Here is a 22306-nt window from a genome sequence, read left to right as displayed (position 1 = left end):
CAGGTCACCCCTCCATCCCTTTTGCTCCAGGGAAAACAAACTCGGCCTATCGACCACATGCAGGCAGATGGAATTAGTTAAAATTGGCATAGAGAGCATAGACATCATGGGCTGAAGGGCCTGTTCCGTTGTTGTACTCTCCTGTGCTATTCAATCTCTTCTTATAACTCAAGTCCTCCTCTGCATCCTCCCCAGTACAATCACATCCTTCCGATAGTGCAGTGACCAGAAACTGCACACGGTGCTCCAAGTGCAGCCAAACCAGTACCAAACTGTAATAGGATGTCCCAACTCTTATGCTCTCTGCCTGACCAATGAAGGCAAGCATGCCATATGCCATCTTCACCCTATCCACCCATATTGCCACTTTCCGTGAACTATGGACTGAGACCCCGTGGTCCCTCTGTTCATCAACATTCCTTTAGTTCCCCACTATTTACTGTACATGTCATACCCCAATTTTACTTCCTAAGACGCATCACCTCACACTTGTTAAGATTGAATTCCATCTGCTCTTGTTCTGCCCAGCTCTCCAGCTGATCTACACCCTGCTGTAGCCTTAGGCAACCTTCGCTATCCACCAATTTTTGTGTCATCTACAAACTTACTAATCCTATCTTGTTAATATACATCACAAACATTAAAGTCCTAGTACTGATCCTTGTGGTATGCCACTGGTCATATTCTTCCAATCAGAAAAGCATTCCACTACCTCCACCCTCTGTCCCCTATTACCGTCAATTTAGGATCCAGTTTTCCAGATTGTCTCGAATCCCATGCACTCTAATGTTCTGAACCAGCCTATCACGCGGGATCTTGTCAAAAATCAATCCAGAAGACATAGAAACATAGAAAACCTACAGCACAATTCAGGCCCTTCGGCCCACAAAGCTGTGTTGAACATGTCCCTACCTTAGAGACCTATAGCCCTCTATTTTTCTCAGCTCCATGTACCTATCCAAAAGTCTCTTAAAAGACCCTATCGTATCCACCTCCACCATCAAGATGTCATCGATCTTCTAAGATGCTCCTTGAAAAAACTTGATCAAATTATTGGGTCAGGATTTCCCATGCGTAAAGCTGTGCTGACCATCTCTAAGCAGTCCCTGCCTTTCCTATCCCTTGGAATTTTTTCCAATAATTTCACTATCACTGATTTAACGCTCAAAGCCTTTAGTTTCCTGGATTAACACTGCTTTTCCTCTTAAATAAAGGAACAATGTAGGCTATTCTCCAGACTTCTGGTACCTCACCTGTGGCCAATGAAGATTTAAAAACCTCTGTCTGGGCCCCAGCAATCTCCTTCCTTGCCTTCCATAACATAGCATAGTGCTGCAGAAGAGTGTTGGGCAAAGGGAGTTTATGGGACAGTGTGTTGAGAAGTTTCTGGGATGGGTAAAGGTTTGTGGGTTACAATTAGCTTTTTGGAAGTTGGATTTTCTGGGGTGCAGCATTGGGGGCTTTTGGGTTGCTGAGTTATGGTGTCAGGTGGGGTTGCTGGGACATGGTGTTGGTTGGTGCAGAGGGGTACAGTGGAGGTTTTTTTTGGGGTATTTTGTTGAGGGTGGGGTTGCGCTGTTGGTTTATTGTGTTGGGGGTGTGGTGGGGAGAGATTTCTGGGGTATACTGAGGGAGCTGGGGTGTCTGAGGGTTGGTGGACTGTAAATTTAAGCTATCTGTACCCTCGTCTGTAGGAGAATTATGTTTGGGATTCAGTGAAGAAGGCTACCTTTATCCTGAGTTCTGGACTCTTCGTGTTTGCTGCATTTAGGAACTCGGTAACTTGGTAAGTTAACAGCTGCAACACGGACTGGTTGTGGGTGGAATGTGTAATAGCAGCACTGATACACGGTGATCTTTCTCAGTGTGAAGGCAGTCACCACAAGATGTGCTCCCCACCCTGACTCCAGTGGAAATCAGAATGAAGGGGTGTGATGAGGCCCATTCTGCCGCATGTGGTTGGGATGTGTTGCCCACCCTGGTGCTTGTGGCAGAGCTGGGAACAAGGAATCACCATTCACTTTGTTGCTAGCTGTCTCTTCAATCTGTCCTTGCTTCTTCGGAGTGATGTATGCAGAGAAACGTGGAAGTTAGGACAGTGGGAACTCTTGCAGGAATATGGGAGATCAGGGACATTTCCAGTGTCCCTGGTGACTGTACCTGTGGGAAGTGCATGCAGCTGCAGCTCCGCACAGTGGTTGGAGCGGTGTTTGGACTCTTGATGGAGTATCTGGACGTGAAAAAGGTAGTAGATGGTACATTTAGTGAGTTGGTTGTGCCACAGGTACAGAGAGGAGATGAGTGACCACCAGCAAGAGCAGTAAGTACAGGCAGGTAGTGTGGGATTGGCTGGGTGATAGGAGGAGAGAGACCTTGGGGTGCAAGTTCATAGCTCCCTGAAAGTGGTGACAGAGGTGGATAGGGTAGTGGAAATTCTATTTGGCATGCTTGCATTTGTGGGCAGAGGCACTGAGGTCATAAAAATTGGGATGTCATGTTGCAGCTGCACTAAACATTGGTTAGACCGCGCTTGTAGAGTATTGTGCACAGTTCTGGTCACCACACTACAGGAAGGATGTGGTAACAGTAGAGAGGGTGCAGGAGAGATTCACCAGGATGTTGCCTGGAATGGAGAACTGTAGTTATGAGAGGCTGGGATTGTTCTCATAGGAATGTAGGAGGCTGAGGGTGACCTTGTAGAGGTTTATAAAATTGGGGGCATAGATGGGATAGATAGTCGGAATCTTCTTCCCAGGGTAGGGGACTCTAAATCTAGAGGGCACATATTGAAAGTGAGGGGGAGAAATTAAAGGAGATGTGAGAAGCAAGTTTTTCAGTGTGGTGAATATCTGGAACTTGCTGCCAGAGGAGGTGATGGAATCAGATACAATCACTGTGTTTGAGACATTTAGACAGGTGCTTAAATAGGTAAGGCACAGAAGGACACGGTCCTGATGAAAAACACGATGATGCTGGAGGAACTTAGCAGGCCAGGCAGCATCCATGGAGAAAAGCATGTGGTCAACGTTTCGGGTCAGGACCCTTCTTCAGGACTGAAGATAGGAAAAGGGGAAGCAGAGCAGTGATAGGTGGACAAAAGAGGGGAGCTGGGGTGAGGACATGGTGGTGACAGGTAGATGCAGGTACGGGGGAGGATGGGAGAGTAGATCCACCAGGGGATGGGTCAAAGGTAAGGAGGGAAAGGGAAAAAACTGGCTGGGAAAGAAGAGACGGCGTCATGGGGAAGGGGGTGGGGATTACTTAAGTGGGTCTTGACCGGAAACGTTGACCACCTGCTTTTCTCCACGGATGCTGCCTGGCCCGCTGAGTTCCTCCAGCATCTTCGTGTTTTTCAGCTAGATTCCAGCATCTGCAGTCCTTCGTTTCTCAAGGATACAGTCCTAATGCGGGAAAATTAGATTGGTGTAGGTGGGCAGAAAGGTCGGCATGGATATGATGGGCCGAACGGTCCTGCTTCTGTGCTGTCCCACTCGTTCTGAACTGGAAATGTTCACCATGTTTTCAGGCACTTGCAGCAATTCTGGGGAGCATCAGGGGACTTCTGGCAGTCACAGTGGGGAAAGGCGTACGACTTCTTCCAAGGCAATGAGTGGATTCTCTTCTTCCTCGGTGAGTATGGGCTGGGCTGTGAGGTGGAGGAATTAGACGTTATACGGGGGTGGGGTATACCTCATTGTTTCTGGGCTTTGAGGGTGTTTAGTGCTTGTTTCAAGTTACGAGAGGGTGTGAGAACGTTGGGTTGTAGTTTGCTGTGAATAGTCTGGTTCTTGGCTCTGTTGATTTACTTTCATGTTTGCTCTCCAATGTAAAGTTTGGTGACTTGAGAAGGCAGCTTAGTGTGTGAAAAAACTGTTCTTCCTTTAGTTCAGGACTCTCTCTCGTTCTAGTTAAGATTAAATAAGGTGTTTTATAGAAAAATGAAAATTCTATAATGGCAGTAAAGAGTAATGCCACACAGGATGAGAGGGACAGGAAAGGGGAGTCAGCTGATTCGACAGTAGAACATATTATTGCTATTGACTTACACCCCAACATCGCCTTGCTTCCCATAGCATTCTGGGATAGATAGAATCATAGGACAGTACAGCACAATACAGGCCCTTCGGCCCACAATGTTGTGCTGAACTTTAAACCTTGCCGAAGACTATCTAACCCCTTCCTCCCACATATCCCTCTATTTTAAATTCCTCCATATGCTTATCTAGTAATCTCTTGAATTTGACCAATGTACCTGCCTCCACCACCACCCCAGGCAGTGCATTCCATGCCCCAAGCACTCTTTGGGTAAAAAACCTCCCTCTGATATCTCTCTTGAACTTCCACCCATTACTTTAAAGCCATGCCGTTTTGTTTTGAGCATTGGTCCCCTGGAAAGAGGCATATTCTCCCTTTTGAAGAATTATCTAATTATTCCCTCCTCCGCTCTTTCCCCACAGCCCTGCAATTCTCTGTTTCATTTAACTTCTGAAAATTTGCGATGAGTCTCATTTCAATCCTCTTTCCAGCTGCATGTTCTACATCACAACAACTTGCTAATCACCCAAGTCTGTGTCATCTGGTTACCAACACTTCTACTTGAAACCATTCCTTGCATCTCCTTCCTGATTCTATATGATATGAATACTCCTCTTAAACCTCCTGTTCAATGTCCTAGCTCTGAGAACAATTGCAGCTTTTTCACTGACTTAACAGAACATAGAACACTACAGCATAGTACAGGCCGTTTGGCTCACGATGTTGTGCTGACATTTTATCCTGCTCTAAGATCTATCTAATCCTTCCCTCCCACATAGCCCACAATTTCACTGTCATTCATGTGTCTATCTATGAGTCTCTTAAATGTCCTTAATGTATCTAATGCAGTGCATTCCATGCACCCGCCGCTCTCTGTGTACAGAAACTTACCCATGATATCCCCTTGTACCTTCCTCGAATCACCTTAAAATTATGTCCCCTCGTGTTAGCCATGGGAAAAAGTCTCTGACTGTCCACTCGATCTATGCCTCTTATCACCTTGTACACCTCTATCAAGTCATCTCTCATCCTTCTCTCCAAAGAGAAAAGCCCTAGCTCACTCAACCTATCCTCATAAGACATGCTCTCCAATCCAGGCAACATCCTGGTAAATCTCCTCTGCAGCCTCTCTAAAGCTTCCACATCCTTCCTATAATGAGGCGACCAGAACTGAACACAATTCTCCAAGTGTGGTCCAACCAGAGTTCTATAGAGTTGCAACATCACCTCGTGGCTCTTGAACTCAATACCCCGACCAATGAAGGCCAACACACCATATGCCGCCTTAACAACCCTGTCAGCCTGCGCAGCAACCTTGAGGGATCTATGGACATGGACCCCAAGATCCCTCTGTTCCTCCACACTGCTAAGAATCCTGCCATTAACCTTGTTTTCTGCCTTCAAATTCGATCTTCCAAAGTGCATCACTTCACACCTTCCTGGGTTGAACTCCATCTGCCACTTCTCAGCCCAGCTCTGAATCCTATCAATATCCTATTGTAATCTACAGCAACCTTCTACACTATCCACAACACCGCCAACCTTTGTATCATCAGCAAACTTGCTAACCCACCCTTCCACATCCTCCTCCAAGTCATTTATAAAAATCACAAAGAGCAGGGGTTGCAGAACAGATCCCTGCAGAACACCACTGGTCACCAACCTCCAGGCAGAATATGCTCCATCTACCACCACCCTCTGTCTTCTATGGGTGAGTCAATAGTCAGACCAATAGAACTGGTCAGCTGTCGCAGTAAATTGTCACCGCACACTCTCCAGAGTATAATGACCAGAATTGGCTGGGACCTAAGCAGTATTTTATGTTTCATGTAACTTCCTTTGTATTTCATATGATAAATTGTCAGTTATAGGTCCAAGGAAAAGTCTAAGGAAACAAAAGGCAAAAAAACTGCAGATGCTGGAAATCTGAAATAAAAACACAATGCTGGAAATATTCAGCAGATCGGACAGCATCTGTGAATTGAGAAACAGAGTTAATGTTGCAGTTTAGTGATCTTTCTTGAAAACTGTCCAGGTGGATCTTGGTGTCCACGTCCATAGATCCCTCAAGTTTGTTGCGCAGGTTGATAGGGTTCTTAGGAAGCCGTATGGTGTGTTGGCCTTCGTTGGTCGGGATATTGAGTTCAAGAGCTGCGAGGTGATGTTGCAGCTCTATAGAACTCTGGTCAGACCACACTTGGAGTATTGTGTTCAGTTCTGGTCGCCTCATTATAGAAAGGATGTGGAAGCTTTAGAGAGGGTGCAGAGGAAATTTATCAGGATACTGCCTGGATTGGAGAGCAGGTCTTATGAGGATAGGTTGAGTGAGCTAGGGCTTTTCTCTTTGGAGAGGAGGATGAGAGGTGACTTGATAGAGGTGTACAAGATGATAAGAGGCATAGATCGAGTGGACAGTCAGAGACTTTTTCCCAGGGCGACATTCTGCTCTGGTTCAGTCACTTCCCACTAACATCAGTGAGACCTCTGATGCCCTTCACCAATTTGACAGCTGTCAACTTACCAGTTTGGACTGGCTCATCTTTACCTGCCTGCACCTCCATTTCACATTAAAATGGCCTCTAGCTTTTCCTTGAACAGGTGCACCCCCCTCCCCCTTGTCACCATCACATCTGGCATTTTACATCAAACAAATTCTCCTGTAATTCAACTCACTCTCTCCAAATCACAATTGTAGCTATGGGAACTTGTCTGGGCTCCAACCATTGCCAGTGTCTTTGTGGAGCAGCCCTCCTTTCATTTCCAATGTGTCCCTTTCCTTGCCTCTTTTTTCCCCTAAATTGATGATTAATGCTGCTTCCTGAACCTGAATGTTTACTTTCAGTGACTGGTGTACAAGGGCAACCAGGTCTTGTAGCACTTTCCCTTTCCCCAATCTGTCAGATATTCTCTGTTTTTGGAACCAAAGATGATAACCTTGCATTTAGTCATGTTAAATTGCATCTGCCATGCATTTGCCCACTCACCCAAATTGTCGAAAAAGTATTGGAGACTCCATTCTTGGAGTTCCTCAGGCCCCATGGTATCAGTTCTGACAACTACTTCCCCCACCTGTAATTCTGATGTCTTCCTGTTGTTAGGGCTTCTCCGCTGTAATGGTTGAACATGCTCTCAATTCCGTGTCTCTGTTCCCCCATGTGCTCCAGCCCCTTCTCCTCACAGCCTGAGCAAGGATAGGGTGCCCCTTGTCTTCACTGTACCAGCCTCCACTATAATGGATCATCCTCTGTGATCTCTGGCACCTTTAATGAGGTGCCACCACCAGACCCTTCCCCTCCCCTCTGAGCGACCTGAAGACCTCAATTCTCTGATCACTATTGCATTTGCAACCCCCGCGGCCCTTGTGGCACTTCTCTTGCAGCTGCAGGAAATGCAACACTTGCGCTTTTACCTCCTCCCTCCCCACCCACATACCCTCCAAGTGAAGCAGCATTTCTTCCAGTCTAGTGTTCTGCAGGTCTCACCTGCATTGGAGAAACCTAACATCAAGTGGGTGATCCTTTGTAGAGCACCCCAGAGTCTATAGGGTTACCTCGAACTTCCAGTTCCTGTCACTTTAATTCTCTATCCCACTCTGACCTCTGTCATTGGCCTCCAATGCTGTCTGAATGAAACCCAGTGAAAGCTCAAAGAGCAGCTCCTCATCTTCTGACTGAATGTGATGCAGCCCTCAAGAGTATAACATTGAATTCAACAATTTCAGATAACTAGCTTTTCCCATTCAGCTAATGCTGATGCATTGAGTTTTGTTCTCTCCGTGGATGCTTCCTGACCTGTTGAGTATTTCGAGCACACGCTCACTTCAGATTTCCAGTAACTGCTGTGTTCAGCATTTGGGTCATCTAGATTCTCTCCATCTCTACCCAATCACAGACATTCCCTTGTTCTCTCCACCCTTCCTCTTTCTGCAACTTGCATTGTTTTTCACTTTTCCGGCCCTAGTAAAGGTCACTGACCTGAAACGTAGCTCTGCTTCTCTCCTCAGATGCTGCCTGACTTGCTGAGTATCTCCAGCACTTGTTCAGTCCTGGGAAGGCCTGCTTTGGTACTCAATGATACCACTTCAACAGTGAGAATACAGGGTGGGATCAGGGGAAAGGATTCTGAACAGTGACTCCATTGGTGAAGGGCACGTTAAGATGGTGGCCATTCCTTTCCGATCTGTCATCTTTCTGCATCTTTTTCTAACAATTGCAGTGGGTATTCCTGCTGGATTCAGTCTTGGAGAAGATGATGAGGTTTCTATATGGGGAGCAGTTTCCAAGGAATGGGCAAGGTGGTTAGGGCATGCAGTCATCAATGTCAGAAGTTTGAGATTGTGCAGGTCATGAAAACTCAAGTCTGTAAAGCTAGGAGAGATTTGATGGTAGTATAAAATAATTAAGTGGTTTAACCAGTCTAACCGGTGTCGACGTAAGTGTGCTGGTGACCCTGAGTTGGTCCTCTTCCTCTCCCAGGTACAGTGGTAATCCCGATCATTGCCTTCTGGCTGGTGAATGGACTTCTGTTGATTGTGGACGTCACTGGAAAACCGCAGCTGATTACACGTTACAGGATTCAGGCGGGCAAGAATGACCCGGTCAGATTGCAGAGGGTGTGGGTTGGTGGGGGGGGAAGAGGAGGGGGTAAGTCATAGAGTTATACAGCACGGAAAAGGGCCCCTCGGTCCAAACTCGTCCATGCTGTCTGAGATGTCTGTATATGCTAATCACATTTCCTTCTAAACCTTTCCTACCCATGTACCTATCCAAATGCTTTTTAAAACTGTGATTGTACCCGCCTCTGGCAGTTTGTTCCACACACCCACCACCCTCTGTGAGGAAAAACTTGCCCCTCAGATCCCCTTTAAATCTTTCCCCTCACCTTAAATTGATGCCGTCTAGTTTTACACTCAGATACTCTTGGAAAAAGACTGTGAATATCTACCCTATCGATGCCCCTCATCATTTTATAACCCTCTATAAGGTCACCCCTCAGCCTCCTACATTCCAGTGAGAACAAACCCAGCCTTTCCAATCTCTCCTTATAACTACAGCCCCTCCATTCCAGGGAACATCCTGGTAAATCGCTTCTGTGCTCTTTCTAGCGTTACCACATCCTTCCTATTGTGCGATGACCAGAACTACACACCATATTTCAAATATGGCCTAACCAATGTTTTGTACAACTGCAACATGACGTCCCAACTATTAGAACATAGAACACTCCAGGACAGGCCCATCGGCCCATGATGTTGTGCTGACATTTTATCCTGCTCTAAGATCTATCTAACCCTTCCCTCCCACATAGCTCCCCATTTCTCTATCATTCATGTGTCTATCGAAGAATCTCTTAAATGTCCCTAATGTATCTATCCCCACAACCTCTGCAGGCAGTGCGTTCCATGCACCCACTACACTCTGTGTAGAAGAAAACTTACCCCTGACATCCCCCTTATACCTTCCTCCAATCACTTTAAGATTATGTCCCCACGTGTTAGCCATTGTCACCCTGGGAAAAAGTCTCTGACTGTCCACCCGATCTATGCCTCTTATCATCTTGTACACCTCTATCAAGTCCCCTCACATCCTCCTTCTCTCCAAAGAGAAAAGCTCTAGCTCACTCAACCTATCCTCATAAGCCATGCTCTCTAATCCAGGCAACATCCTGGTAAATCTCCTCTGCACCCTCTCTCTAAAGCTTCCACATCCTTCCTATAATGAGGCAACCAGAACTGAACACAATACTCCAAGTGTGGTCTAACCAGAGTTGGATAGAGCTGCAACATCACCTCGCGGCTCTCGAACTCAACACCCTGACTAATGAAGACCATCACTCCATACGTCTTCTTAACAACCCTATTGACCTGTGTGGCAACCTTGAGGGATCTATGGATGTGGACCCCAAGATCCTCCACACTGCTAGGGGTCCTGCCATTAACCTTGTATTCTGCCTTCGAATTCAATCTCCCAAAGTGTATCACTTCACACTTATCCAGGTTGAACTCCATCTGCCACTTCTCAGCCCAGCTCTGCATTCTATCAGTATCCTGTTGTAATCTACAGCAACCTTCTACACTATCCACAACACCACCAACCTTTGTATCATCAGCAAACTTACTCAATACCCCAGCCCTGTGCAGGCGAGCAAGCTAAGCACCTTCTTCACTACCCTATCCACCTGTGTCACCATTTTCAGGGAGCTATGAACTTGCACCCAAGGTCCCTTTGTAAATCAGTGGTTCTAAGGTCCCTGCCGTTTACTGTATATGTCAGGCTAGTATTAAACAACCCAAAGTGCATTACATCACACTTGTGTGGATTGAAATCTACTGCCACTGTTCTACCCAACTTTCCAGCTGACCTTTGTCCCTCTGATCCGTGGGCAACCATCCTGTCTATCCACAACTCCACCTTTCTTCGTGTCATCGGCAAACTAAGTTGTCAGACCACAGACATTTTCATCCAAGTCATTTATGTATGTATGACAAACAGCAAAGGTCCCTGCGGTACACCAGGTCACAAACCACCATTCAGAGAAACAACCTTCCACCACTCCCCTCTGGCTCCTGTCGTCAAGCCAATTTTGGATCCACTTTGCTGAAGCACCTTGGGTTCTAATCTCTTTCTGGACCAGCCTGCCACATGGGACCTTGTCCAAAGCCTTGATAAAGTTCATGTATACAATGTTGTTTGCTCTGCCTTCATCAATTTTCGTAAGATCCTCAAAAAATAAACTCTCAGATTTGTGAGGGAGGATTTCCTCTGCACTAAACCATGCTGACTCCCCTTAATCAGTCCCCTCCTTTCCCAGATCAACTGGAAAGTGGGCAAAGGACGGCAGATGCATTTTGGGGAGTTAAACCAGGGCAGGACTTGTACAGTGAATGACAGGGCCCTGTTGCGTGTTGTAGAACACAGAGACCCGGGGGCACAGGTACGTAGTTGAAAGTGGTGACACAGGTAGATAGTTTGGTGAAGAAGTCAATTGGCACTCTAGCCTTCATTGGTCAGGGCATTGAGTACAGGGGTTGGCACGTCATGTTACAACTGTACAAGTCGTTGGTTAGACTGCATAGATATTGTGTGCAGTTCTGTTCATCCAGCTATAGGAAGGATGTCATTAAGCTGGAGAGGGTGCAGAAAAGATTCACAAGGATGTGGCTGGGACTTGAGGGCTGGAGTTACAAGGAGAGACTGGACAGGCTGGGACTGTTTCCCTGGAACGAAGGAGGTTCAGGGGTGACCTTGTAGAGGTTTATAAATCACGAGGGGCACAGATAAGGTGGTAGGTCGCTGTCTTTTTTCCCAGGGTAGGGGAGTCTAAAACTAGAAGGCATAGGTTTAAGGTGAGAGGGGAGAGATTTAGAGGGGACCCGAGGGGCAAGTTTTCCCACTGAGGGTGGTGGCTAATGTGGAACGAGCTGACATCCTTCTCCCTGGTGAATACTGACATGAAGCATTCATTTCAGGACACCACACACATCCCCTGGCTCCTCACAAAGACTTCCCTTTTAGTTCCTGAGGGACCTACTCTTCCCTAGCTATCCTCCTGTTTCTGATATATTTAAATTCTCTCTAATTCTGTTGGCCAGGCCCACCATGTCCTCTCTTTTTTTCCCCTATTAACTGCTTCTTAAGATCCCTCCTACATCCTCTGTAAACCTCAAAGGACTCTATAACAATTTCCATACTTGATGTATACTTCCTTTCTCCTGATCGAACCCTCAATGTCCTTTGTTAACCAAGGTTCTCTAACCTTACCATCTTTGCCCCTTACAGGGAAACACTGCCTTTGAACTCTTACTGTTTTGCTTTTAAACACCTCCCACTTGCCTACCGGATGTTGTTTTCCCCTCCAGCAGCTGCTCCCAATCTACTTTTGCCAGCTTCTGTCTTATACGATTGAAATTGACCCTGCCCTGATTTAAGGCCTCAACTCTAGGTCCTACCTTAGTCTTTTCCGTGAGGGCCTTACAGCTTACCGAATGTGGTCACTATTGGCAAGGGTTCCTCCACAGATTTGCTGTGAGAGAATAGGGATGGAGGACTGTGAGAAGGTTTGGGGCTAATAGAACTGGCTCTCTTGTCTGAACTCAAAACAATAACTTTTGTTGAATTGTTACTTAACCTCTCAGCGATTAAATATTTTTGTTTATCCAACATCGACGGTAGGTTTTGGCTTCAGTTTATGCAATTTTCTCTGGGTTAACAGATTAACGTTCATGGTTGATCAGATAATACCCAGGTAGTAGCTAAATCCCTTTTAACTGATTATTAGAAATTCATGCAGCACCAGGCAGCCAATCACACATCCACAATCCAGATATTCACAATCCAGATATTGTGCTCGGCACAGAGAGAGTGCTTTAAAACCAGAGTGGGAGAAGGAGGTTACCTTTTATTGGTAAGTGGGCAGAGGTTGTATCTGTGTTGTCCTACTCCAAATCAAGCACCAAATCTCCCAGCAAGAACTGAGAGGCAGGCAAAGGTCAGATGAAAAAGGAACATTTTGATTTTGAAGTTACCTTCTCTTGAGGACTCTGGAGCAAAGGACGGGGAGAAACAAAGACAGCAAGATCATGTTTGTGTCTGTTGGTGAACCTGCCCCATGTTTCACAGGTGGAATCGGCTAAACTGCTTCAGGCCATTAGGATGGTCGTGTTTAACCAGGTTTTTCTGTCATTTCCCATGGTCTTGATGATGTACCCCATCATGAAATGGAGAGGTAACCCTTGTGGCACTGAGCTCCCCACCTTCCACTGGGTGCTGCTCGAGCTCTGCTTCCTCGGCCTGCTCGAAGAAGTGTTTTTCTACTATTCACACAGGTGAGCCAGAAACGTTGTCTCCAGTTCACTCCTGACCCTCTCACTACCTAGTGCACGCTACTTTTAGTTCAATAACACCTCTCTCCTACACAGAACAGTACAGCGCAGGAACAGGCCCTTCGGCCCACTATGTCTATGCTGACCATGATGCCAGATTAAACTTCTCCCATCTGCCTCCATTCCCTGCCTGTTCATGTGTCTGTCTAAATGCCTCTTGAACTCCCAGATTTAATCTGCCATCAGCTGTATGGGTCTGAACTCTGGAGTTCCCTCCAGTAACCTCTTTGCCTCTTTCATCTGAACAGCACAGGAAATGGGGGTGGGAACAGGCTGTCTAGTTGCTCAGACATGTTCAGCCTCTCACTAGGACCATGGCTGATCTGTTGACCTTGACTCCACTTTTCCATTCAATCCCCGGGTGCTCCTTTTGTGCAAAAGTCTCAGCCTGGAGCGTAGGATGACTGGGCCTCTGTTCCCTGTGAGAGAGAGTTGTGGGTGGAGAAACTGCTCATTTCAGCCTTGACCAAATATTTCGAAGGTGTCTGCCATCAGAGTTGTGGCCTCCCACACCAAGGGCAACGCTCTTTGGCCCAACTGGTCCACGCTGACCAAGGTGCCTACCTGAGCTAGTCTCATTTGCCCATGTTTGGCCCATCTTCCTCTAAATTTATCCTGTCCATGTACCTGTCCAAGCATCTTTTAAATGTTCTAACTGTACCTGCCTCACCCACTTCCTCTGGCAGCTTGTTCCATTTACCTACCACCCTCTGTGTGAAAACCTTGCCCCTCGGATCCCCCTTGCACAACATCCATTCTGTCAAGCCTTCTCAGAAAATTGTGTCTCTCATCTCTTTTCTCTAAGCTCTCCTGAGGGTGGGTACCTTCTGTTCTTACTTTCCTTATTAGAATCTTGGTGAATCTTCACTGCACTGACTGAAATAAGGAGATCAAAAATGTATATCGCCCTCCAGGTGTGGTCTTGCCAGAGTCTTGTGGAGTGGCACCAGGTTGCTTATTCTTGCTTAGGGATATCATGATGCAGTGGTTAATTTACTGGACTATCAGCCAGCGTTCTGGATCATTGACCCAGAGAATGGAGGGATACGCACCATGCGCAGGCAGAAGGGATTAGTTTAATTAGAAGTCATTAGTTTGATTAGTTCGGCACAACGTTATGGGCCGAAGGGCCTGTTCCTGTGTTGTACTGTCCTATGTTCTAGATGTGATTTTAAATCCTATCATGGCAGTTGGGGAACTTAAATTTTAGTAAAACTTAAAAAAAACTTTATTTACACAGCATGGTAACAGGCCCTTCCGCCCCAGCGAGTCTAAGCTAACCAGTTACACCCAGGTTAAACAACTAACCCGTACGTCTTTGGAATGTGGGAGGAAACCGGAGCTCCCGGAGGAAACCCATACAGTCACACAGGGAGAACGTATAAACTCCTTACAGACAGCAGTGGGACTGTAATAGCGTTACGCTAACCACTATGCTACCGTGCTGCCCAAGTAATTAAGTAAATCTGTAATTGTCCTTAAAGCTAGTTTCAGTAATGGTGATGCTGACATCTGAGGATTGCTATTTTAAAAAAAACTGTGGTTCATTGTTCAGGGGAGGAAATCTGGCAGCTTACCTGGTCTGGCTCACTTGACTACAAACCCAACACTGCGGATACACATCTGTGGTTTTTAGTGTAAGGTTTAGATTTTTTAATAAGTTTTTTAAGTAGTCGAGTGGGGGCTGGACTGCGCAGGTGCGGTGCGGGCAGCTTAAAAAGGAGATTAAAAAAAACTTCGGAGGACTCTGGCTTCGGTTCGGAGGACTTCGGAGCAGCTAAGTGTTTTCTCTGTTTATCACTTTTATTAGGGTTTTTTGGGTGTAAGGGTTAGTTTTTGTTAGGGTTTTTAGTGTAAGGTTTAGATTTTTTAATAAGTTTTTTAAGTAGTCGAGTGGGGGCTGGACTGCGCAGGCGCGGCGCGGGCAGCTTAAAAAGCAAACAGCCCAGAGAGCGGGCAGGGTGGGAGCGGGCAGCGGAGTGAGAGGCAGCAGAGTGTTCTGGGCTTTGGCTCAAGGGACTTCGGCGTGAAGGGGCAAGGAGGGTAAGGAGCTGGTAAGTAGGTAAAGGCAAGGTTTAGCTTTTGGTCATTATAGATTTGTAGGTGGGACTAACTAGGGAAAAAAAAAGGTAGTCAGATGGAGGACATGGTGGTGTGCTGCAGCTGTTTGATGTGGGAACTCGTGGACCTTGCTGCGGTCCAAGATGGCCACATCTGCAGTAAGTGCTTGAGGCTGGATGAACTTCGGCTCAGAGTTGATGAGCTGGAGTCGCAGCTACAAACACTGTGCAGCATAAGGGAGGGAGAGAGTTATGTAGACACGGTCCATCAGGAGGCAGTCACCCCCCCCTTAGAGCAGGTACATCTGAGGTTCAGGAGGCAGATAGAATGGTGACGGTCAGGGGAGGGAAGAGGAAGAAGTCAGGCAGGCAGGCAGACAGACAGGACAGAGAGCCCCAGAGGCTGTTCCCGTCAGTAACAAGTTTTCTGCCTTGGAAGCTGTTGAGCGGGATGACCTGCAGGGGCCTAGCTGCAGTTACCAGGTCTCTGGCACTGGGACTGGTACTGCCGCTCAGAAGGGAAGGGTGGGAAAGAGACATGCGGTAGTGATAGGGGACTCGATAGTCAGGGAAACAGACAGGAGGTTCTGTGGCAGTGAGCATGAATCCCGGATGGTATGTTGCCTCCCAGGTGCCAGGGTCCGGGATGTCACTGATCGGGTCCACAGAATTCTTGAGTGGGAGGGAGAGCAGCCAGAAGTCGTGGTCCATATTGGCACCAATGACATAGGTAGGAAGGGGGATGAGGTCCTGAAGAGTGAGTTCAGGGAGCTAGGCAGAAAATTGAGGAACAGGACCTCAAGGGTAGCAATCTCGGGATTGCTGCCAGTGCCACGTGATAGTGAAGGTAGGAATAGGAGGAGGTGGCAGATAAATGTGTGGCTGAGAAGTTGGTGCAGGAGGGAGGGTTTTAGATTTCTGGATCATTGGGATCTCTTCTCGGGAAGGTGGGACCTGTACAGAGAGGACGTTACACCCGAACCAGAAGGGGGCCAATATCCTTGCGGCGAGATTTGCTAGGGTGGTTCGGGAGGGTTTAAACTAGTTTGTGAGGGGGAAGGGAACCGGAGGAGTAGGTCAGAGGAAGAAGGGAATGGGGAAAAGTTAGATCAAACAGGTAGAGAGGCTTTGGGGAAGGAGAAGCAGAATACAGGCTGTAAAAGTAGTAAGGTAGATGGACTGAAGTGTGTTTACTTAAATGCAAGAAGTGTCAGGAATAAGGGGGATGAACTGAGGGCTTGGATAAGTATGGGGGACTCTGATATCGTGGCTATTACTGAGACGTGGCTGACGTCAGGAGAGGAGTGGATATTGAATATTCCTGGTTTTCGGTGTTTTAAGAGGGATAGGGAAGGGGGGAGAAGAGGTGGAGGGGTGGCGATACTGGTCAGGGACACTGTTACGGCTGTGGAAAAGATGGATGTTGTAGAAGGATCATCTCTGGAGTCCGTATGGGTGGAGTTAAGGAACAAGAAAGGAGCAGTTACTCTACTAGGAGTATTCTATAGGCCCCCCGGTAGCAGTAGAGATATAGAGGAGCAGATTGGCAGGCAGTGTTTGGAGAGAAGCAGAAATAACAGGGTTGTTATAATGGGAGACTTCAACTTCCCAAATATAGACTGGAACCTGCTTAGTGCCAAAGGTTTTGATGGGACAGAATTTGTTAAATGTGTCCAGGAGGGATTCCTGACGCAGTATGTTGACCGGCCGACTAGAGGGAATGCCATGTTAGATCTAGTTTTAGGAAATGAACCGGGACAGGTGAAGGATCTATTGGTGGGTGAGCATTTGGGGGACAGTGACCATCGCTCCATAACCTTTAAAATTGTCATGGACAGGGACAGGTGCAGAGAGGACAAGAGGTTTTTCAATTGGGGAAGGGCTAACTACGAGACTATAAGGAGAGAACTTGGGAGTGTAAATTGGGATGTCCTTTTTGAAGGAAAATGTACCATGGGGATGTGGTCGATATTCAAGGATCTTATGCAGGATGTTAGGGATAAATATGTCCCGGTGAGGCAGAGAAGGAATGGCAGGGTGAAGGAACCGCGGGTGACGAGAGAGGTGGAACGACTTGTTAGGGAGAAGAAGGTAACATACGTGAGGTACAAGCAGCAAGGTTCAGACAGGGCCCGTGAGGAATATAGGGTAGCGAGGAAGGAACTTAAGAAAGGGCTGAGGAGAGCTAGAAGGGGACATGAAAAGGCTTTGGCTAGTAGGGTTAAGGAAAATCCCAAGGCCTTTTTCAAGTACGTGAAGGGTAGGAGGATGGCTAGGGTGAAGGTAGGTCCGATTAAGGACAAAGGTGGGAGAATTTGCCTGGAGGCGGTGGAAGTGGGAGAAGTTCTGAATGAGTACTTCTCTTCGGTATTCACCAGGGAGAGGGGTATTGATGATGCGGAAGGGAGTGCTGGTAGGGGTAATGTTCTCGAGGTTGTTGATATCAAGAGAGAGGATGTGTTGAAGTTGTTAAATAATATTAAGACAGATAAATCTCCGGGGCCTGACGGGATTTTCCCCAGGCTGCTTCGAGAGGCTAGGGAGGAGATTGCTGAACCGCTGGTAAGGATCTTTGAGTCCTCGTTGACTACGGGGGTGGTGCCGGAGGATTGGAGGATTGCGAATGTGGTCCTCTTGTTCAAAAAAGGTAGTAGGGATAGGCCAGGGAATTATAGACCGGTGAGTCTCACGTCTGTGGTGGGTAAGCTGTTAGAAAGGATTCTCAGGGATAGGATTTATGAACACCTAGAGAATCATGGACTGATTAGGGACAGCCAGCATGGCTTTGTGAAGGGAAGATCTTGCCTCACAAGCCTGATAGAGTTCTTTGAGGAGGTGACCAGGAAGATTGATGAGGGCAGTGTGGTGGATGTGGTTTACATGGATTTTAGTAAGGCATTTGATAAGGTTCCTCATGGTAGGCTTCTTCAGAAGGTCAGAGGCCGAGGGATCCAAGGAAGCTTGGCTGTGTGGATTAGGAATTGGCTTGCATTGTAGAAAGCAGAGGGTTGTGGTGGAAGGAGTGCCCTCGGATTGGAAGGCAGTGACTAGTGGTGTCCCGCAGGGATCGGTTCTGGGACCTCTACTTTTTGTGATATTTATAGATGACTTAGATGAGGGGGTGGAGGGCTGGGTTAGTAAGTTTGCGGACGACACTAAGATAGGTGGTGTTGTGGATAGTGTGGAGGGCTGTTGGAGCTTATAGAGGGATATTGATAGGATGCAGAGCTGGGCTGACAAGTGGCAGATGGAGTTCAATCCGGAGAAGTGTGAGGTGGTACACTTTGGAAGGACAAACTCCAGGGCAGAGTACAGGGTAAACGGCAAGGTACTTGGCAGTGTGGAGGAGCAGAGGGATCTGGGGGTTCATATTCACAGTTCATTGAAAGTTGCCTCACAGGTGGAAAGAGCAGTTAAGAAGGCCAATGGGATGTTGGCTTTCATAAATCGTGGGATTGAGTTTAAGAGCCGCGAGGTTATGATGCAGCTTTACAAAACTCTAGTTAGGCCACATTTAGAGTACTGTGTTCAGTTCTGGTCGCCTCATTATAGGAAGGATGTGGAGGCATTGGAGAGGGTGCAGAGGAGATTTACCAGGATGCTGCCTGGATTGGAGAGTATTGAATATGAGGAGAGGCTTAAGGTGCTAGGGCTTTATTCACTGGAAAGGAGGAGGATGAGAGGAGACATGATAGAGGTATATAAAATATTGAGAGGAATAGATAGAGTAGACAGTCAGCGCCTCCTTCCCAGGGCACCAATGCTCAAGACGAGAGGTCATGGCTTTAAGGTTATGGGTGGGAGGTTCAGGGGAGATGTCAGAGGGAGGTTTTTCACCCAAAGAGTGGTTGGTGCATGGAATGCACTGCCTGGGGTGGTGGTGGAGGCAGATACATTGAACAGGTTCAAGGGCTTGTTGGATGGGCATATGGAGGAACGTGAGATAGAGGGATATGCGGGAGGAAGGGGTTAGGTAGTGTGAGGGTGGTCTGATGGACGGCATGACACGGTGGGCCGAAGGGCCTGTTTTGTGCTGTATGGTTCTATGGTTTTAAAAATCGGTGAATGGATAAATCTCCACCTTCCTCACAATAAGGTCCAGTCACCACATCTTGCTAACTTTGTTTTTTGCCTTTGACTATCGACTTTGCTCAATCTCTCCCCATTTAATAAATATTCTGCTTTGTGCACCAAAGTGAATGGTGTGCACATTATATTTCCTCTGCCATGTTCTATATCCTCTTGAAATCTGTTTACTTGCTGTCCTTCATTATCATCAGCAAACTCAGAAATATGTCACTTGACCCCTCGGTTAAATTGGTGTTCTGTTTGTGAATGGCGAGGGCTCAGCTCCCGATCCCTGCAGGATCCCACTAGTCACCACCTGGCAAACTGTTCAAAGACCAGTTTATTCGATTCTCTGCTTCTGTCTGATAAACTGTTCTCAGTCCCCAACTCTATATGTGTTAATCTTCAGTAACAAAACACGCTGCATGTCAAGTGGAGAATTAATGTTTCACCCTTGTTAAAATGTTTATTGCCTGGCAGATGTACCATGGACCCAAGGAAGGTGGGGCTGGGGATGTGGGAAGGTGCAGAGATCGAAGGATGCACTGTGTTCAGTTCCACACTTGTTCTTTGGCTGATAGGTTGATGTTTCAGTATTGCCCCCCTTCAGGTTATTCCACCATCCAACACTTTACAAACATATTCACAAGAAGCACCATGAATGGACAGCACCAATTGGAATCATGTCGCTTTATGCCCATCCAGTTGAGCATGTGGTAAGTTAATGGTGTGTTGATAAACCTGTCCATGTCTTATGATGAAGTGTGTTAGAACAGTTCAACAGAGATCATTTGCTTCTTGGATCTGGAACCAGATTCAAAATTTAGATCATTTGAAATATTTAAGGTGGAGGTAGATAAATATTTGAAAGATTGAGGAATTGAGGGTTGTGGAGAACTGCCGGAGGAGGAGTTGGGGGAGCACAGGTCAGCCATGATCATATTAAATGGTGGGGCAGGCTTGAGGGGCTGAGTGGCCGCCTCCTGCTCCTATTCACGTGTTCATGTGTGAGTGATGGAGGCAGGTCCTCCCAATGGTTAGAACCACTCTGAAGGAGTGTCGGGCCTGTCACTGCACAATGACAGATTGTGTGAGTGAGAAGCCGGCCGGTCCGCCTGCCTGTCTTTCGAGCTTACGTCCGCACGCGGATATCCTTAGAGAGGGAGCACACGGTATCCTCAGGCATCCTGGTTGAGTTCCGCGCTCAGTGGACCCCTCGGGATCGCGTGTGTCGTGGACAGTGAGAATGCGATTCTCCTCTGAAGTGTTGCATGGTGTGTTTAGCGGGTGTTAGTTAGCATTATTAGAACCATAGATCCATAGAACAGTACAGCACACTACAGGCCCTTCGGCCCACCATGTTGTGCCAACATCCAAACCACTCCTAAGTCTATCTAACACCTTCCTCCCACATATCCCTCTATATCTTAAATTCCTCCATATGCTTATCTAACAATCTCTTGAACTTGACCAACATATCAGCCTCCACCACCACCCCAGGCAGTGCATTCCATGCACCAACCACTCTCTGGGTGAAAAACCTCCCTCTGATATCTCCCTTGAACTTCCCACCCATTACCTTAAAGCCATGTCCTCTTGTATTGAACATTGGTGCCCTGGGAAAGAGGCACTGGCTGTCCACTCTATCTATTCCTCTTAATATTTTTTATACCTCTATCATGTCTCCCCTCATCCTTCTTCTCTCCAATGAGTAAAGCCCTAGCTCCTTTAGTCTCTCCTCATAATCCATACTCTCTGATCCAGGCAGCATCCTGGTAAATCTCCTCTGCACCCTTTCCAATGCCTCCACATCCTTCCTATAATGAGGTGACCAGAACTGGACACAGTACTCTGTGTGGCCTAACCAGAGTTTTGTAAAGCTGCATCATTACTTCACGGCTCTTAAACTCGATGCCCCGACTTATGAAAGCTGACATCCCATAAGCTTTCTTAACTACCCTATCTACCTGTAAGGCGACTTTCAGTGATCTGTGGATATGAACTCCCAGATCCTTCTGCTCCTCCACACTGCCCAAAATCCTGCCATTTACTTTGTACTCTGCCTTGGAGTTTGTCCTTCCAAAGTGTACCACCTCACACTTCTCCGGATTGAACTCCATCTGCCACTTGTCAGCCCAGCTCTGCATCCTATCAATATCCCTCTGTAAGCTTCTACAGCCCTCCACACTATCCACAGCACCACCGATCTTTGTGTCATCTGCAAACTTGCTAACCCACCCTTCCACCCCCTCATCTAAGTCATTAATAAATATCACAAAAAGTAGAGGTCCCAGAACCGATCCCTGTGGGACACCACTAGTCACAGCCCTCCAATCCGAATGCACTCCCTCCACCACAACCCTCTGCTTTCTACAGGCAAGCAAATTCTGAATCCACACTGCCAAGCCTCCCTGGATCCCTTGGCCTCTGACCTTCTGAAGAAGCCTACCATGCAGAACCTTATCAAATGCCTTACTAAAATCCATGTAGACCACATCCACTACACTACCCTCATCAAGCTTACTAGTCACCTCCTCAAAGAACCCTATCAGGTTTGTGAGGCAAGATCTTCCCTTCACAAAGCCATGCTGGCTGTCCCTAATCAGTCCATGATTCTCTAAATGCTCATAGATCCTATCTCTTAGAATCCTTTCTAATAGCTTACCCACCACAGACGTAAGGCTCACTGGTCTGTAATTCCCTGGACTATCCCTACTACCTTTTTGAATAAGGGGACAACATTCGTCACCCTCCAGTCCTCCGGTACCATCCGTGTGGACAACGAGGACTCAAAGATCCTAACCAATGGTTCAGCAATCTCCTCCCTCGCCTCACGAAGCAGCCTGGGGAATATTCAATCAGGCCCTGGGGACTTATCTGTCCTAATATTTTCTAACAACTCCAATACATCCTCTCTCTTGATATCTACATACTCTAGAACATTACCCTCACCAACACTGTCCTCAGTATCATCAAGACCCCTCTCCTTGGTGAATACTGAAGAGAAGTATTCATTGAGAACCTCACCCACTTCCAGGCACATCCTCCCACCTTTGTCTTTAATCGGACCTACCTTTACTCTAGCCATCCTTCTGCTCTTTACGTACGAGAAAAAAGCCTTGGGATTCTCCTTAACCCTACTTGCCAAAGCCTTTTCATGTCCCCTTCTTGCTCTCCTCGGCCCTTAAGTTTCTTCCTTGCTACTCTATATTCCTCACGAGCCCTATCTGATCCTTGCTGCTTACACCTTATGTATGCTGCC

General features: G+C 47.1%; 1 protein-coding gene across 2 annotated transcripts in view; it reads left to right on the top strand.

Annotated features, from left to right (window-relative positions):
- faxdc2 (fatty acid hydroxylase domain containing 2) overlaps positions 1-22306 on the top strand; it is a 50199-nt gene that overhangs the window by 16604 nt on the left and 11289 nt on the right. For both annotated transcript variants that reach the window (XM_052015323.1, XM_052015324.1), the window contains 5 exons: positions 1695-1786; positions 3527-3630; positions 8511-8632; positions 12654-12859; positions 19655-19760. In XM_052015323.1, coding sequence (XP_051871283.1) covers positions 1695-1786; positions 3527-3630; positions 8511-8632; positions 12654-12859; positions 19655-19760 — 630 coding nt within the window. The remainder of the gene's footprint in view (positions 1-1694; positions 1787-3526; positions 3631-8510; positions 8633-12653; positions 12860-19654; positions 19761-22306) is intronic.

This window comes from Pristis pectinata, chromosome 4 (assembly GCF_009764475.1).
Source record: "Pristis pectinata isolate sPriPec2 chromosome 4, sPriPec2.1.pri, whole genome shotgun sequence".
Lineage (NCBI taxonomy): Eukaryota > Metazoa > Chordata > Chondrichthyes > Rhinopristiformes > Pristidae > Pristis > Pristis pectinata.
The sequence above is the reverse complement of the archived record's forward strand: the minus strand, read 5'-3'. Positions and strand labels throughout refer to the sequence as shown.